General features: G+C 44.8%; 1 protein-coding gene across 32 annotated transcripts in view; it reads left to right on the forward strand.

Annotated features, from left to right (window-relative positions):
• Positions 1-18239, forward strand: part of LOC105479695 (nephrocystin 4) — a 137224-nt gene that overhangs the window by 53167 nt on the left and 65818 nt on the right. For 27 of the 32 annotated variants that reach the window (XR_011606357.1, XR_003017687.2, XR_003017685.2 and 24 more), the window contains 2 exons: positions 8464-8646; positions 17321-17459. Coding sequence is in view for 28 of the 32 variants with exons in the window: in XM_011737870.3 (XP_011736172.2) it covers positions 8464-8646; positions 17321-17459 (322 nt within the window). In the remaining 4 variants the exon portion in view is untranslated. Of the gene's footprint in view, positions 1-3742; positions 3818-8463; positions 8647-9907; positions 12327-13587; positions 13706-17320; positions 17460-18239 lie in introns of those variants that run through there. The other 5 variants (XM_071067403.1, XM_071067404.1, XM_071067415.1 and 2 more) reach the window with 5 other exon arrangements.

The following is an 18239-nucleotide window of genomic DNA, read 5'->3' on the forward strand; positions in this document are numbered from 1 at the left end:
GGGGGCTCTGTTGTGTGTTTTAGCATTTGTAAGGCAAGTTCAGCCTTATGGTTCTTCTTTCTCTTGCTTTTCTAGCTTTTCTTGCATGTTTATTTTTCTGGATGAACTTTTGTATCAAGAGGTCTAGCTCCAAAAGATGCTGGTTGGCATTTAAGAATTGGGATTGCAGTAAATTTATGATTGAATTTAGAGAGAATTTTACAACTCAAGGATGTTTAGTTGCCCTAAGCAAGACTAGGATGTCTTTGTATTTGTTCAAGTCTATTTTTGTGTCTTTCAGCAATGATTTCAAAAATATTTTAAAGTTTCAAAATGTAGATTTTTAACAATTCTTATGAAATTTTTTCATAAGTAATTTTTTGTGCTGCTGTTGTAAATGGGATGTTTTCTTTCATTATATTGTCTAAATTAGCACTGTGTTTTTATTTTGTTTTTGTGGACAGTCATTATTATTTAAACAATTTTACTAGCATTGTATATAGCTCTTATTATATGCCACATGCTATCTTCAAAATTAAACTTTGTATTTTGAGGTAATTATAGATTCATATTGCAGTTATGAGGAGTAAAGAGGGGAGATTTATGTCCCCATTCCCTGGTTGCTCCTGTCTTAGTCTGTTTTCTGCTGCTGTAACTGAATACCACAGACTGGGTCATTTATAGTGAATAGAAATTTATTGGCTCATGCATGGTTCTGGAGGATGGGAAGTCCAAGATCCAGGTGCCAACATCTTGTGAAGGCCTTCTTGTTGTGTCACCCACTGGCGAAAGGGCAAAGAGAGGGTGAGAGAGAGAAAGGGTGACTGAACTCATCCTTGTATAAGAGGCCCATTCCCGAGATAATGGCATTCATCCATTCACTCTGCCCTCATGGCCTCGCCACCTCTCATGAGGCCCCACCTCTCAACACTGGTTTGTTGGGGATTAAATTTCCAACACATGCCGTTTGGGGGCCATGTTCAAACTATAGCACCCCAAATGTTACACTGTCTTTTGATGAGCAGTAGTTCTGATTTTAAGTCTAGCTGGCCAACTTTTTCTTGCATGTGGGGTGCTTTCTGCCTGTTCCAGGGCAGGTAGCTCTTCTCCCATCCCTCTGCTGGCCCCACCTCATCCTCTGTTGTCCTCTCCCCTCCTTCTGTGCTCTGGGGTCCCGGTCGGGGTGTGGCTGTGGACAGCGTTGGGCTAACTTCTTCCGCTGCTGGTGGCCCGTAATGAAAGAAAACTTCCTGCTCCCAAGTTCCCTAAATCTGAGCTCACAGACACATGGTCTTACAGCAGGCCTGGGGCCAGCCTCACGTGAGCCCCTTCCCTGGTGTAGTCACTGGCATGGGGGAATGGGGTTTCCTGTTGCCCTGCTGTGTGGTTGAGGTGGGGGTTGCTTCCTGGAGCCAGGCCTCGTGGAAGGGCAGTGCCCACTGCAATGGATGCTGGGCCCTGAATCTGAGCCCAGTGTTCATTGGCTTTCTAAGACCCAGTGAGGGCAGGGAGGGAAGTGGAGCTGGGGTGAGTAGTAGAGGCCCTACAGTGCCCATGTGCCAGCCGTTGGGCCCCAGACTGGGCTCAGATGGTGGAGAGCTGCATACCTGCCCAACCCAGGCCTTGCAGTGCCTGTGTGCCAGTCGCTGGGCCCCAGACTTGCTCCAGAGGGCGGGGAGCTTCACACCTGCCCAACCCAGGCCATGGCTCCGGATGCGTGACAGTTTTGCCATTGCTTCTTTCAGTCATTGTCAAGTTGACGCTTGTTTTGCAGAGGACCAAGGCTTTATGAACCCATTACCTTGTGTGAAGAGTTCCACCAGGTTATTTAAATTTCTTTAAAACCATACTGCAGTTTTTTGGTTATTCATTTATATTTTTAAAAATGATTATTTCACTCAGTAGAACAAAATGAAAATGTTGCCTATTAACCCTTTTCCAGTTTGCCCCGAGAATACTGGGGGCACTTGTGGCTACAGTGTTTATCCTGAGGCAGCTTTGCCATGAAGTATCTCACTTTTATTATTATTTTTGCATCGCTTTGGTATATCGACTTTGGAAACAAAAGACATCATTCTATTTGTAGCATTATGTTTTTAGTAGTGGTATTTCCATGTACAAGATACAGTAATTTTCCGTCACTGAGAATGTCAAATCCTAGAAAATGTAGCATTCCTACACGTGGTGTTAGCATCGTTCTCGAACAGTTTTTGGCCAAAGATTTGTTTGATGAATCTGATTTTTCCCAAATAGACGATTCTGATGATTCAGACGATTCTGATGTGAGTTCTGTTTAGAAATAATTCCAAGAACAGTTTTTATATTTTATTTTCATATTGAAAATCAGTCAGATTTGCTTCAGCCTCAGAGAGCATGTTTGTGTAAAATTAAATGAGTGCTGGCAGCCAGCTGCGCTTTGTTTTTCTAGATGGGAAAAGGGTTAAATTTCACTCTGCTTTTAGATGACAGCGCACGGCCTGTGTCATATAGGGGTGGAGGAGGTGACTTTAACCGCCTGTGGTTAGGTTTCCTCTCCCCCAGGAGTGCATGGGAGCTACTGCCGGGTTTGCTGTCCATCTCGTTTGGACTCAGTTCTGCATGTACTGGATCGGATTTGAGGACTGAGTAACTTCTGGTTGATGGCATCTGGCTTGTGAACCTCCGCTGTTGCTGGTAGTGGCTGTGCTCCTGTTGTGACCTCTGGGCTCCTCTGAGCAGGTTCTTCCTGCCGCTCAGCCAGGAGGGAGAGGCACCAATGCCGGCCTGGCTGCCTGCTGCCTCCCCGCAGCTCTTCACCTGGTGGGTCTCAGTCTCTCAGGCCTTGTGAAGTTCGCATCAAGGGCCAGGAGCTGTGTGTGTCCTTCAGGGAGAATGCCGGCCAGTGAGCGAGTCATCAGGAAGGACTTGCCCTCAGCCCATGGCCTGAGCTCCGAGTTCCAGAGCCGCCTGTCGCCTGTGTGCCCTGCCCGTCATGCTGCTGGGGGACACCTGGCTCCACCTCCAAGGATGCTCCTGGGTCTGTGCCTTCCACCGTGTGCGGCTGGTTGCTCTGTTTCCTGTGTCTGCATGGTGGTCATTTCACAGGACGGGAGCTGGTGCACTGGGTGGATGGTGCCTGCAAGGGGTCAGCCCCGTCCCTGCTGTGGCTCTCACACCACGTGAGTGTGACTGTGTTCCCACCCCAGGGCCTAAGCCACTTTCTTCACGCTTATCTTAGGTCTCCGTCCCCTTCGTCTGTGTAATTATAGACCTATATTTCTCTCTCTTTTTTCTTTCTGTCCTCTGTGATTTGTGTGATACTAGGAACATTCAGAGATGTTTTGATGCAGTAGTTTGTCTTTTTAAAATTTGTCCTCAGCCAAGTGCCACATGTCACCTCCATCGAGGCACATGTGACAAGTGCCACATGTCACCTCACCACCACCCCCTGGGCCCAGCTTTCTATCTGGATAAGTCCTTGAGGCAGTGGAGCCTGAGTGCGCTGCTTGGCGGGGACTCCACCCTGTCATTACCCAGAGAGTGGCCACCATCCCCTTCACTGTGCATTCCTGGTCCCTGAGGCTGGAGGTCCCAGCAGAACCGGGCCCAGGGCCCGAGGCTGGGTGCCCAGGCAGGAGTGAAAAGGTCTCACTGAAAATGTAAAGAAAATGAAGCTCGTGAAGTAATGTGACGTTTTCACCTTCATCTAAGTGAGTTCAGGTTGATCTGAGGACAGAAACCATCAAGGGCCTGTATGACTTTCCAGTGGCTTCTGTAACAAAGCATCAAAGCAGTGGAAATGTGCGCTGTCACAGCTCTGAGGCCGCAGTCCACAATCTGCTCTGCTGGCAAACCCCAGGTATGGTAAGGCTAAGGTCCTCCCCAGGAAACCCCAGGTGTGGCGGGGCCCAGCCCCTCCTCAGGAAACCCCAGGTGTGGCAGGGTCGAGGTCCTCCTCAGGAAACCCCAGGTGTGATGGGGCCCAGCTCCTCCCCAGGAAACCCCAGGTGTGGCAGGGCCAAGGTCCTCCTCAGGTAACCCCAGGTGTGGCAGGGTTGAGGTCCTCCTCAGGAAACCCCAGGTGTGATGGGGCCCAGCTCCTCCCCAGGAAACCCCAGGTGTGGCAGGGCCAATGTCCTCCTCAGGTAACCCCAGGTGTGGCAGGGCCAAGGTCCCCTCAGGCAAAGCCCAGGTGTGGCAGGCCGAGCTCCTTCCGAGGAAACCCCAGGTGTGGCAGGACTGAGTTCCTCGGGAGGCTCTAGGGGATGGGGCCTCCCTGCCGCTTGTGGGTTTTGGGGGTCCTAGCTGTCCTGGGCTTGTGGCCACATCACTCCATTCTCTGCCACCTTGTCATGTGGCCTCTTCTCTGTATCTCTCTCTGTGTCTGTCTCTGTGTCTGGTCTGTCTCTCCCCTGCTCCTCCAGGGATGCTTGCCATTGGAGTTAGGGCCAGTCTAGATAATGAAGGATAATCTCATCCCGTAACACTGTAACTAATCACATCCGCAGAGACCCTTGTTTCCAATAAAGCCACAGCTACAGGTTCCGGGGATTAGGCTGAGAGCATCTTTTTGGAGGACACATTGAGCCCACCACAGGGACTCTGGTTTGTAGCATTTCCAAGGGCCAAGAGTCTCTTTTTTGTGAGCGGCTTTGTGTGGTAAGTGCAGGTGTGGCACTTCTGTTCCACGACAAAACCTGACTCATAATCCAAGTGTATTCCTCATTTGTCTTTTGCGTATTGTGTATTTTGTCTTTTGTGTATTTGTACTTGTGTATTTTGTGCTGTTATACTTAAAAAGTCTAAATGGGAGCAATTCGGTATATTTGGGACTTTTTTTTTTCTTTTCAGTTTGTGTGAATTCAGACCCGAGTTGGGCAGGGAAAGAAATGATGAAGTAGCTGATGTCATCTCAAGCACTAGAATCCACTGACAGTAGGAGTGTGTCAGAGTCACTCTCGCTCTGCTTGTGTGCTTGGCCTTCTCTGCAGAGCCAGACGGTTTTCGGGCAGTTCCTGTCTGCGGGTCCCTCTGTGGGCTGGCAGTGAGCAAGTGTGGGCAAATACATGGCGACTGGCTTCCCACCAGGTCCCCATTAGCCTGTTGAGGTCTCAGAAAGAGTGATCAATAACTCGCTGCACGCATTTTTTGTTGTTGTTATTAAAGCTGTTAAACAGAAAAGTAGGGAAAAATGGATGTTTATGTAACTGACAGATACTTTGCACAGAGGAGATCATCTACTGATGGAGAACCAAAAAGAACTATGAAATTGGAAAATTAGATATTGGAATCACCTAAGTTGAAAATTAGAAGTTGTACAGATAGCATGAAAATGTGGATACATATTTTACTTTATTTTGTTTTTGATCCTGTGATAATAAACTTCTGTATTTTATGATGATAACTGTTTACAAAAATAGTCTGGACATTGTTGAATCCTTATAGTGACAAGTTTTCCTAATACATTTATAGTAATTTGATTTTTTTTGTTGTTGTTGAGACCGAGTCTTACTATCGCCCAGGCTGGAGTGCGGTGGTGTGATCTTGGCTCCCTGCAACCTTCACCTTCTAGGTTCAAGCGATTCTCCTGCCTCAGCCTCCCGAGTAGCTGGGATTACAGGTGCTGGCCACTATGCCCAGCTGATTTTTGTATTTTTAGTAGAGATGGGATTTCCCCATGTCAGCCAGGGTGGTCTTGAACTCCTGACCTCAGGTGATCCACCCGCCTCGGCCTGCCAAAGTGCTGGGATTACAGGCGTGAGCCACTGCGCCTGGCTGTAAATTTGATTTTTAAAAAGAAGTGGAGTTAGAATCACCATGTCATTGGTATGCTATAGTTGCTCAGCACTGTTTTATAATCTGTCGTCAACTAACTGGACGGGGAACAGGAAGACGTTTTTGTATTTGGCAAATGTTGGAAGTGTGGCTTAGAGTCATATGCTTCCATTTCTTACTTTTCTGATTCTTTCTGTGTCCTCTCCACGGTGTGGGTGTTTTCTCATTGAATTGCCAGGGACCACCCAATCCCTGCTCACCCTGTGACAGGGGCGTGAACGTGGCAGTATCCTGGCCCACGAGCTAGAATTTAGCTGCAGCAAAGGGCTCTGCAGAAGTGGATAGTTTGAGGTCCGATTATGATGGGAAAAGAGATTAATGCAAAACAAGATGCAGATTCTGAATTTTTAGGATATAACAGGACGAGATATCATCTGGCAGGAACAGTCTGGAATAGGCTGACTTGGAAGAAACAAGAACTGTTTTCTTTTTTGTGTTCAAATCTGCCTGTGTATGAACTTGGCTATGGTTTAGCCCAGTATAGACCACGGGGCCATCTGTGTCTGGATTTCAGAGGCCTTGTGTGCACACATACATGTGGGGATCTGTGTGGGACCTGACTGCAGTCTGGGCAGTGACACTGGTGTGGCTGTTCCCTACTGGCATGTCCAGCCAAATAAGCAAAATCCCTTAGGATTCCTGGCCACCACCGCTTGCTTCGTCCTTGGCTCTTGGGGCAGCGCAAATTCGCGGATCCCCTGGGCGTCTCTGTTCCTGGTGGATGCTGTGCTCTACCCATTCTAGGCAGGGCATGGGCGTCCATTCATTACCAAGAGTGGGACGTGTCCTCCTTCCAGGCCACCCCTTCGCTGTGACCATGGCTGTGTTTGCGATGCTGCCTGGGTTCATGCCCTCAGGCAGCGTTGTTAAGAGGGATGCCCTTGGCTACCTTAGCCAAACCCAGGACTGGGAGCAGTGGGGAGCCACCCCATTTTACTTTCATCACCCCCGAAGGGTGCAGCTGTCTCTCTTAGCCAGGGCTGGGGGGGAAGCCGTAGGAAGTGGAGCACTGTAGGAGGTGGAGCACAGTAGGAGGTGGAGCACTGTAGGAGGTAGAGCACTGTAGGAGGTGGAGCACTGTAGGAGGTAGAGCACATTAGGAGGTGGAGCACTGTAGGAGGTGGAGCACAGTAGAAGGTGGAGCACAGTAGGAGGTGGAGCACTGTAGGAGGTAGAGCACTGTAGGAGGTGGGGCACTGTAGGAGGTAGAGCACAGTAGGAGGTGGAGCACTGTAGGAGGTGGAGCACAGTAGAAGGTGGAGCACTGTAGGAGGTAGAGCACTGTAGGAGGTTAGGAGATGGAGCACTGTAGGAGGTTAGGAGGTGAGGAGGTGGAGCACTGTAGGAGGTGGAGCACGGTAGGAAGTGGAGCACTGTAGGAGGTAGAGCACTAGGAGATTAGGTGGAGCACTGTAGGAAGCAGAGCACTGTAGGAGGTGGAGCACGGTAGGAGGTGGAGCACTATAGGAGGTTGGGAGGTGGAGCATTGTAGGAAGTGGAGCATTGTATTCATGGACCAGTCACCACCTCCTGCTTGGGGGCTGTTTCTCCTGTACATGGGACACTGAGGCTGGAAGTCCCAGGTGGAAGTGGACGGCTGCCCCTCCTTCCTCTGGGCTGTTCCAGTGGCTCTCGTCGAGGCAGCGCTCCGCAGCACTCACTGGTCAGTGCAGCTGTGATCTTAGGAGTGAAAGGAGCTGTAACTGGGGCTCCTGGTTGGACCCGCTGTTGCCTGTACCGCATGGGCCTCTGGCTGATCGGCCTTCCTGGTCACTTAAGTGTGCTCCACCTACCAGGGGGGCCTGCAGGATCTGTCGGCAGGGCCTTGGTCAGAGCTGAGCAGCTCTGGAGCCCTCTTCGACAAGGTGGCTCTGCTGGACTTTGGGGTCTGAAAAAAGACCAGAGTTCAGGTTTAGTCCTACTTATTTTTAAGTAAATGGATGAAAATTGGTAATTTTAAAACTCTTTACTCAGTCAAGCCCTGAAACCATGTTTGTGAAAATGACTTTAATGTGATTATAACCCAAGGGTTTTCATAGTGTCCTCATTCCTTCCATTTGGCCAGCCATGGAGAAGGAGAAAGAAGGAACAATGCCTGGAATTTGACCCGATCGATTTCCCAATTTCATGAAAGCTACAGATATAAAATGTCCTATTGGAAGCTGGAGCTTTGTGGAGAAAATGTGTGCTAATAATGCTGAATTAAATATACATGTGCGTTCTTCATTATTTTACCAAGTTTCTTATGAGGAATTCAAAGTGCTGTTCCTAGTATTTTCCTGATGGGTTTGAGTTGTTGTTGGCAAGGTGCAGGGTGTTTACAAACCTATGGAAAGATCCTTACGGGAACAGGGGGTCATAAAACATTGGTGTTCTCTAAGGGGGAAGCCGCCGCTACCTTGGTCCAGAAAAGGAGACTCATGGGTGGGCAGGAGTCCTGGTTGGGTTGGTGGGGTCACGTAACTGAAGACTATCTGCGCCCTGCTGTCTGACTGTGGATGCCACGTCCTCCTGCTGCCCCAGTTCCTTTTATAAAATGTAACTGACGATCCCTGCTCCTTGCTACACTGAGCTCTAGTTGAATTTTACATGTGAAAGCACTGTTGATTTCCCCTCTCCAGGTGGCTTCTGTGATAACTCATGCACCGATGTGCTTTGTTTTAATTCTAGGCAGCTTCGGTCACCTCTCTGTCCAACCTGGCGTGCATGCACATGGTCCGCTGGGCTGTTTGGAACCCCTTGCTGGAAGCCGGTTCTGGAAGGGTGACTCTGCCTCTGCAGGGCGGGATCCAGCCCAACCCCTCGCACTGTCTGGTCTACAAAGTACCCTCAGCCAGCATGAGCTCTGAAGAGGTAAATTATTAGGTCTTTCTTATGCATCTCTGGTGAGCTTCTAGCAAGTTCATTCATTTTCAAAAGCAAAAGTTCACAAATATGTTTGCAGATGTTTCATTTACAGAATTTTTTTCATGTCGTGGGTATGCCTTTAGAAAGATTAGTGTGACGTTTTTATGTAAACTTCTTAAGACCAGTTTTACCCTGGGTTTTATCCCTGTTCACATACTGATTTCCTGGGATGACTTGGTGAACCTCCAGCTGATGTGTACACACTTTGCAGTGAGATTCACCTCTGTGGCATGCGCATTGGGAGCATTGGAGCTGGGGCCTTGTGTGGTCTTTGCCAATAGGTTTTTTGGTGGATGAGTGCTGTGGTGGGAGCCAGTTCTGGTTTCTAGCCCTGGCTTATCTTTGTGACTTATCACTAATGCTTGTTGCACCTCGGTTGTGTACAAAGAGGTAGGACCACAGCAGAGATTCTCAGGTTTTTAAAAAAAATTCTGAAATGAAATGTTCTCTGCACCCCAATTAAGAAAGCAAAAAAAAGTAGAGCAGAGTGGGTTGAAGTGTGTGTGAGGGTCTCATCCCCAGTCTCCTTGGCCCCATTGGTGGTGGTGGAGGATGGTTAGTGGTGACCCAGGGCACCACAGACACAGTGTGAAACCCTGCTCTGGCAGATGCTGGAGTCAATTGGGCTGTCTGAGGCGTGGCAGTTTCTGCTTGGGTGCACTGTGTGGTCTTCCCTCACATTCTAAAACATGTCCATTTCAGCAGTGCAAGCAGGAGCTTTTTAGTACTCAGGTGCCTCATTTTTCTAAGGTAAAAGGACTGTGCATGTCATTTCAGTTTGTCACCTCTGTGCTGACTCCAGTGACAGATAATGCGTTCAGTGTTGTTATTGATGATTTGGATAATGCTTGGGGGACCTGAATAAGGGAACAGCTGATTGTGCAGCTTTTCTTCCTATAAGGAACGTCTCTCCTGATGGGACCATATTTTGCTGCACTCCTACATGGTTTGGTTTGAGCCCTTATTATAAAATTGCTGCTAGAAATCCTGAAACCATTACGGTCTTCCCCTGCCCGCCACTCCCGTGTCCTCCCGTCTCTCCTTGTCTCCTCTCTTCTCTCTCCTCTCTCCTCTTCCCTCCCCTCTCCTCCCCGTTGGATAGGTATACAAATAAATATTTCTTCTGTTTACTTTTAGGTCTATCATGCCACCATATTGCCCTTAATTTTTAAGCCTGTAAACTATATTGGAGCATGAATGTTTTGAAGGTTTACTATCTTAAGGATACAAATGTATCAAGTTCTGCCATTTTCCACAAGGAGTACCACTTCCAAATCAGGAGTTTTTGACCTCAGCTCTGTTGACATTTGGGCCAGATAATTCTTGGTGTGAGGCCGTCCTGTGCACTAGAGGATGTTGAGCAGCATTCCCGGCCTCTGTTCCCTGGGTGCCAGCAGCATCCCCCCAGTTGTGAGAGCCCTGAAAGTCCACAGACAGTGCCAGATGTTTCCTGGGGGGTAAAATTGCCCCGGGTTGAGGGCCACTACTCTAAAGTGATATAATTAACCGAAGCAGTGAACTAACCTTGGTCACAAACTTGACTCACTTTCCTGCCCTGCGAAGGCACTCCTCTGCTTCTGCCTGTATTTCCTGCGTAGTGGTGCCAGCCGCTCTCAAGTCAGGTCACTCGGAAACCTAGGTGTGCCTATCTCTGCCACTGCACCAGCCTCTTCTTTATCTCATTCAGTCATTCATCACTCAGTGAACTTTTATTGAGTACCTACATATATTCTAAGAAAAAACATCCCTGATCCCATGACTGTTGAGTGGGAGTGGCAGATGTTAATCAAAGAAAAACAGAAATAGAATTCAAAGCCCATAACTTTGGGGTAGCTAGATTTTAGTTTATGTTGTTGTGCTTATTTCACCATTATTGACTATGAAATGAAGTCATATATCATCATGATTATTTACTTTCTTAAACAACTGCTGCCCTTTTCCCTTGAGGAAATAATTGTCTCCCTCTTTTTTTTTTTTTTTTTTAAATTGATATCTCCAAAGGCAGCCACTTTCAACTCTTAGCTGTGACTTATGGTCTTTACCTTTGTTTTCTAGATAATAGGCTTCTACTGCTATTTCTTAATTTACAATTTTAGACATTATATACTGAATTCTCATAATGACAGATGAAAATTTTAGCTCCTTTATACATTTCTGCCCAACTTTAAAGCACTCTGTCTTCCTACTGCTTGGCCTTGGATTCAGGCACTGTTTCAGGGGGCAGCAGAGCTGGTTGGAGGATTGAAAAGGGGGCTCTACTGGAAGATACGAGAGAGATCACTGAGGGAGGAACTGGGGAAGCGGCCCTGTAAGGTTGTTTACAAAACCCTGGGTTCACCCGGAAGCTGCACATATGTGGGTCTGACCCTGAATGGCATACCAAAGACTTTGAGACTGTGGGGCTGACTGCTTCCCAGTCCCAGAGCTGCCTGCTGGGTGGAGCCACATGCGGGAGAGATCTGAAGAACTGCACAGGTTTTGAAAATGAAACTGACATTGAAACCACAGCTTACAGGATGCTGGTCAGAAACTGTGTCCTGAACTCAACGGGGTCAATTCCTACCTAAATAAAAATACCAGCATTCTTCACAGGATTTAAATGAGACTATAATATAATGTTCAAAGTGTCTATGACATGCTCTAAAATTAATTGTCATACAAAGAACCTGGAAAATACAGCTTGTAGAGAAAAGACGTTTAACAGACACCAATACTGAGGTGGCCCAAATGTTAGCATTATCAGACAGAGAATTTAAATCAGCCATAATAAAGATGCTCTAGTAAAAAAGAGCAAACACTCTGGAAATAAATGGGAAGGTAGGCTGTCTCAGTGAAGAGATGGAAGATAGAAAGAACAATCACATGAAAATTTTAGAACTGAAAAACAAAATAACCAAAATAAAAAACTACTAGATGGCCTAACAGCAGAATGGAGATGGCAAAAGAGTAAGTGAACTTGAAGATAAACCAATAGAAATTTATTCACCCTGAGCAATAGAGAAGAAAATGATTGGAAGACAAGGGGCAAAGCCTCAGCGTTGACCTGCAGGTCCCTACCAAAAAGGCTAGCACCCAGTCCTGGTAGAGGAGACTATGGTATAGAAAAAAGTACTTGAAAAAATATTGGCTGAAAACTTCCCCAATTTGGCAAAAAACATAAATCTGCAGATCCAAGTTCAGTGAATCCCAGGAATAAATGTGAGGAAATTACACTCAGATAAATCATATGCAAACTGCTGAAAACTAAAGACGAAGAAGATTCTTAAAAACAGCTATAGAAAAATGATGCATTACAGAGAAATAATAATTTGAGTGACTGTTGATTCCTCATCAGAAACCACTCTGACCAGAAGGAAAGTGGGACATTTTAAAAGTACTAACAGAAAGACCTTGGAACTCAGAATTCTATGTCCAGTAAAACAAACAAACAAACAAACAACAACAACAACAACAAAAACAGAACAAAGGTGTGAAATGAGGACATTCTCAGATGAACTGAAAGTAAGAGGATTCCTTGGTAGCAGATAATTTGCTTAAAGAATTGCTAAAAGAATCGTCAGACAGAGGGGAAATGATACCAGATAGAAATTTGGAACATCAAGAATGAAGAAAAAACAACAGAAATGGTAAATATAATGTTCTTCTCTTCTTCTTTAAAATATGTTGGATGGTTGTAGCAAAAATTATAACACTGTGGCTGGGCGTGGTGGCTCACGCTTGTAATCCCAGCACTTTGGGAGGCTGAGGTGGGCGGATCACCTGAGGTCAGGAGTTTAAGACCAGCCTGGCCAACATGGTGAAACCCCGTCTCTACTAAAAATACTAAAATTAGCCAGATGTGGTGGCACATGCCTGTAATCCCAGCTACTCGGGAGGCTGAGGCAGGAGAATCACTTGAACCCGGGAGGCAGAGGTTGCAGTGAGTTGAGATGGCGTCATTACACTCCAGCCTGGGCAACAGAGCAAGACTCTGTCTCAAAACCAAACCAAACCAAAACTAAACACAGTGTTTGGAGAGATTTTAAAGGTACATAGATACAATATTTAGAATATTACCTAAACTTAGTTGATAAAGCAATGGCAAGGTTTGAGAAGATTGACTATGATTTTGAAAGTTCTGCCTAAGGTAAAATGCTGTCAGATAGCATCACATGATACAGGGAACTCTTTTATGACATGAAAAGTCAATTGATGGAGCAAACTTGTATTGTTGTCTTATTTTATGAAAGTGCTGCAGCCACCCCAACCTTCGGCAACCACTACTCTGATTAGGCAGCAGCCATCAATATCAAGGCACAACCCTCCACCGGCAAAAAGATTACAATGTTCTGGAAGGCTCAGATGATCCTTAGTGTTTTTTGTTTTTTGTTTTTTTTTTGAGACAAGGTCTTACGCTGTTGCCCTGGCTGGAGTGCAGTGTCATCATCATAGTTCACTGCAGCCTTGAACTCCTAGGCTCAAGCGATCCTCACACCTCAGCATCCTGAGTAGCTAGGACTACAGGCATGTGCCACCATGCCTGACTAATGTTTTAATTTTTGTAGAGTTGAGGTCTTGCTGTGTTGCCCAGGATGATCTTGAGCTCCTGGGTTCAAGGGATCCTCCCACCTTGGCCTCCCAAAGTGTTGGGATTATAGGCGTGAGTCACCATACCTATAATGGCACAATGGTTAGCATTTTTTAGCAAGAAAGTGGCTTTTTTTTTTTAAGTCCTACTCTGTAACCCAACCATTTGGAGTGAAGTGGCGCAGTCTCAGCTCACTGCAATCTCCGTCTCCTGGGTTCAAGCGATTCTTCTGGCTCAGCCTCCCAAGTAGCTGGGATTACAGGTGCCCGCCACCACACCTGGCTAATTTTTATATTTTTAGTAGAGATGGGGTTTCATCATGTTGGCCAGGCTGGTCTTGCACTCCTGACCTTAGGTGATCTGCGTGCCTCTCAAAGTACTGGGATTGCAGACGTGAGTCACTGTACCCGGCCAGCAACAAAGTATTTTTAAATTAAGGTAGGTACAGTACTTTTTTTTTTTTTTAAGACATAATGCTATTACACACTTATTGACTACAGTATAGTGTAAATATAACTTTAAAATCTACTGGGAAACCAAACAATTCAAGTGACTTGCTTTATTGTAGTGGTTTGGAACTGAACTTGCAGTATCTTTGAGGTATGCCTGTAATTACATTACGTGTAAATAGTATAAACACACCAGTTTAAGAGATATTATCAGGCTTAATGAAAGACAAAGCCCAACTATATACTGTCTATAAGAAATATACTTTAAATAAATATAATGTAAATTAAAAGAATGGAAAATATTCTGTTCAAATACTAATTAAAGAAAGCTGGAGTGGCTATATTACTATCAGACACTATCAGACAAACTAGACTTCAGAATAGGGGAAATTTCCAGGAATTAAGAGAGAGTACACATGATGAAAGGGTCAGTTGCCAAGACATAACAATCCTAAAATTGCTCGCATCTAACATAGAGCTTCAAAATACACGAAGCAAAAACTGATTGAACTGAAAGGAGAAATGGACAAATCCACAATTATAGAGACTTCAACATCCTCTCTAAGTAAACAGAGAACAACTAGCTAGACAATCAGCAATGATACAGAAGGACTGAACATCACCATCGACCAACTGGATCGGAATGATATTGATGGAGCACTCTCCCCAACAACAGCAGATACACGCTGTTTACAAGTGCACATAGAGCATTCATCAAGATAGACAATATCCTTGGTCATAAAACAAACTTCAGTTTTAAGAGAGTTGAGATTATACAAGATGTGTTCTCAGATTATAATGGAATTGAACTAGAAATCAATAACAAAGATAATAAAAATTTTCAACCATTTGGAAATTAAACAGTATGTAAAAATCCATAAATTAAAGAGTAAGCCTCCAGGGAAAATAGAAGATACTGTGAACTTAACAAATATGGAAATACAACATATCAAAATTTGTAGGATGCAGCTCAAATATGCTTAGCGTTAGGGGCTTGTATTAAAACAGAAAAAAGATCTTAATTCAGCGATCTAATCTTTGTCTTTAGAAACTAGAAAAAGAAGAGTAAAATAAACCCAAAGCAATTCAGAAGTCAGTAACAGCAGAAACTAATAAAATTGAAAACAAAAATAATAGATTAAAAATTAAAAAATAGCAAAAACCCAATGAAACAAAAACCTGTTTGAAAATGTCAGTAAAATTGATGAACTTCTAGCAAGACTGAAAGAGAAAGAAGGGAGGACACAAATTACTAATATTAGGAATCAAAGAAGGAATATCAGTACAGACTCACAGGTGTTAAAAGGATAAGGGAATACTATGAACAATTCTCTGCACATAAATTTTGACAATTTAGGTCAAATTGAGGAATGAATATTAAACGCTACACTGCCAAAACTCAGCCAAGATGAAGTAGATGACTTGAGTGGTCCTATAACTAATATATAAATTGAATTCATAGTTTAAAAACTTTTGAAAAAGAAATATTCAGGCCTATGAATTCTACTAAACATGTGAAGAAGAAATAATGCTGCTTTTATACGATCTATTTCAGAAAACAGAAAAGATGGGAGCAATTCCCAACTCATGAAATGAAGCCAGCATTACCCTGATATCAAAACCAGAAAAAGATAGTAATAAGAAAACAGAACCGTGGACCCATATCCTTCATAAACATAGGTGCAAAATAACAAAATATTAGCAGATTGAGTCCAGGGATACGGAAAAAGAATAATACACTATAACCAAGTGGAGCTTTATCCCAAGAATGCAAGTCTGTTTTCTATTTGGAAATCAATAAATGTAATTCATTATAGTAACAGCTTAAAGAAGGAAAACTATATGATCCTGGCAATTGATATTGAAAAAGCGTTCGACAATATTCAGCATCAGTTTATGATAAAAACTGAGCAAATCAGTAATAAAAGAAAACTTCCTCAGCGTGATCAGTGGTATCTACAAAAACTCTTTAGCTAACATCATACTTAATGGTGAAAGACTGATTGCTTTCCCCCTAAGATTAGGAACAAGTAAAGGATGTCCACTGTTAGCATTCAACGTCATGTTCAGTATTGCATTGGAAGTTGTAGTCAGTGCTGTAAGTCAAGAAAACAAAAGACATACACATTAGAAGGAAGAAACAAAACTGTCCTTATTTGCAGAAAACATGATCGTCCATGTCAAAGATTCTGAGGAATCTACAAAAAAGTCCTTTTGGAATGAGTAAGTGGGTTTAGTGAGGTTGCAGGATAACACAGGAAGTCAACATGAAAAATCAGTCCTATTTCTGTATACTAGCACTGAAAAATTGAAAGCAAAATGCAGAAACAGTATTATTTACAAAGCCTGCCCTCCATGAAATCTGACAAAATAGATACGGGATCTGTATGCTGAAAACAATAAAACTGTCTTTTTGCTAGTTGTCACTGTGGTTATTCTTAGGTGAAATCAAAGAAGACCTAAATAATTGGAGAGATGTAACATGTTTATGTCTTGGAAAACTCAACATAGTAAAGCTGTCAGTTCTGCCCAAGGTTGATCTAGGGATTTTATGCAGTTTTCAATCAAAATCCCAGCAGGATTTTTTTGGAATTATAGACAAGCAGATTCTGAAATTTATATGAAAAGGTAAAGGAATTAGAAGAGTCAAAATAGTTAAAAAAAAAAAAAAAACAGTAAAGTTGGAGGAATCAGACTACACAGTTCACAGTTTAAACACTGTAGAGCTACACTAATTACTGTCAAGGGATTAGATTAATGGAACAGACTAGAGAGTCCAGAAATAAAGTTTGGAAGTGCTTTATGAAATTAAATATACCATATGACCCAGCAGTCCTACTCTTGGAGAAATGAAACCTGTATTCACACAAACACATGTGTTTGTAGCAGCTCTGTTTATAATCACCCAAACCAGAAACAACCCAAATGTTTGTGAGTGAATGGATAAATAAACTGATACATCCGTACAATAGAATATCACTCAGTAATAAAAAAGAAACAGTCTGATGTATATGCAACAACTTGGATGAATCTCATCAATCTTACACTAAATGAAAGAAGCTGGTCTCAAAAGTTATACTTTACGTGATTTCATGTGTCGGACATTTTTTTGACATTCTCGAAAAGACCAAATGACAGTGCTGGGGAAGCAGTCATAGATTGCCCGGGTTAGGCAGGAGCCAGGTGTGGCTGCAGAGGGGCAGGGCAAGGGAGCACCCTGGGGGAATGGGGCTGGCCTGCACCCTGAGTGTGGTGCTGGTTATGTGAATCTGTGTGTGTGTGCCAAAACCCGCAGAGCCATACCCAGAATAAAGATGTCAGTTTCACATAGGTCAATGGAAACATTCACAAGTGGAGAGAGAGATTGCGATTTCTGCTTGGGTAAGGGTCATTCCATGATTGTGTGGTCTGCAGGGCCTTTAGTGCCACGCCAATTGCTTTTTGCTCAAACTACTTGATTATAATCTAAGAACATGTGGTGTCAGAAACCTCTGATTTCACGTAGACTTTGTTTTAGGGCAGAGCCTGCTGTTCCTGGTTGGATGGTTCTGACAGGTGTGCTGATGAAGGGAGTGGCCATCACTGCTGTTTTGGTCCATTGCAGGTGAAGCAGGTGGAGTCGGGTACAGTCCGGTTCCAGTTCTCACTGGGCTCAGAAGAACACCTGGATGCACCCGCGGAGCCTGTCAGCGGCCCCAAGGCGGAGCGGCAGCCTGCCAGGAAACCACCCATGTCCCCTTCCAGTAAGTGTTTCCAGAGAGCTGACTTGCCAGGCACACGGCAGGCAGTACTTCCGTCTGTTCCTGGGGAAGCATACTTAGTCCGGTACGATAATCATCACATTTGTAAGATAATCGCCATAGATGGCATTGATTGAATCTGTTGGGTTTTTGCTTAATACCAAGGTGTAGAATTGGACAGTGTTGAAGTGTGGCCCAGAAGCTTATTACTTGTGCTTCAGCCCAGAGTCAGCTCAGTTACTTGACAGCTCCCCAATTAAGCATGTAAAAGGACACGTCACATGGGTGCCCTGCAAATGTGGGTGCCCTGCAAATGTGGGACCCCAGAATTAGAGGGTGATCGAGAGCCAAGGACTGCCACCTTGAGTTTGCATGGTTAAAGTAGCCCTCTGTCTACTCACCTTGAAGCCCTGCCCGAAAGTTCGGAGTCTGTGATCTGAGTCTGTGGCTTTAAGAAAGGGAGTCACAAGTGTCTGCAAGCAGCAAGGGCTGCCAGCAGAGGTAGAGCCCTGGCCCTGTGGTGGCAGCAAGTCCACATGGTTAGGAGGTTAAAGAGTTCTTGTTGGCTGTCAGCCTGGCTGCTTCTGCTGAGGCAGTACCCTGTGCTCAGAGCCTCTTTGTTTAGACCCATGTCCTGGTTGAGAATTCCACCTTTAGTGAAGTGAGGGGCGGAGGGTATGAGGGAGTGTTGGCGTAGTCCACCTGAATGAGTATGGGGCCTTGGCTCTAGGCGTCAGGAGTTCTCGCCACTGAAAGTTCTGGGATCCCTAGTCGCAGGTGATG

Source organism: Macaca nemestrina, chromosome 1 (assembly GCF_043159975.1).
Source record: "Macaca nemestrina isolate mMacNem1 chromosome 1, mMacNem.hap1, whole genome shotgun sequence".
Lineage (NCBI taxonomy): Eukaryota > Metazoa > Chordata > Mammalia > Primates > Cercopithecidae > Macaca > Macaca nemestrina.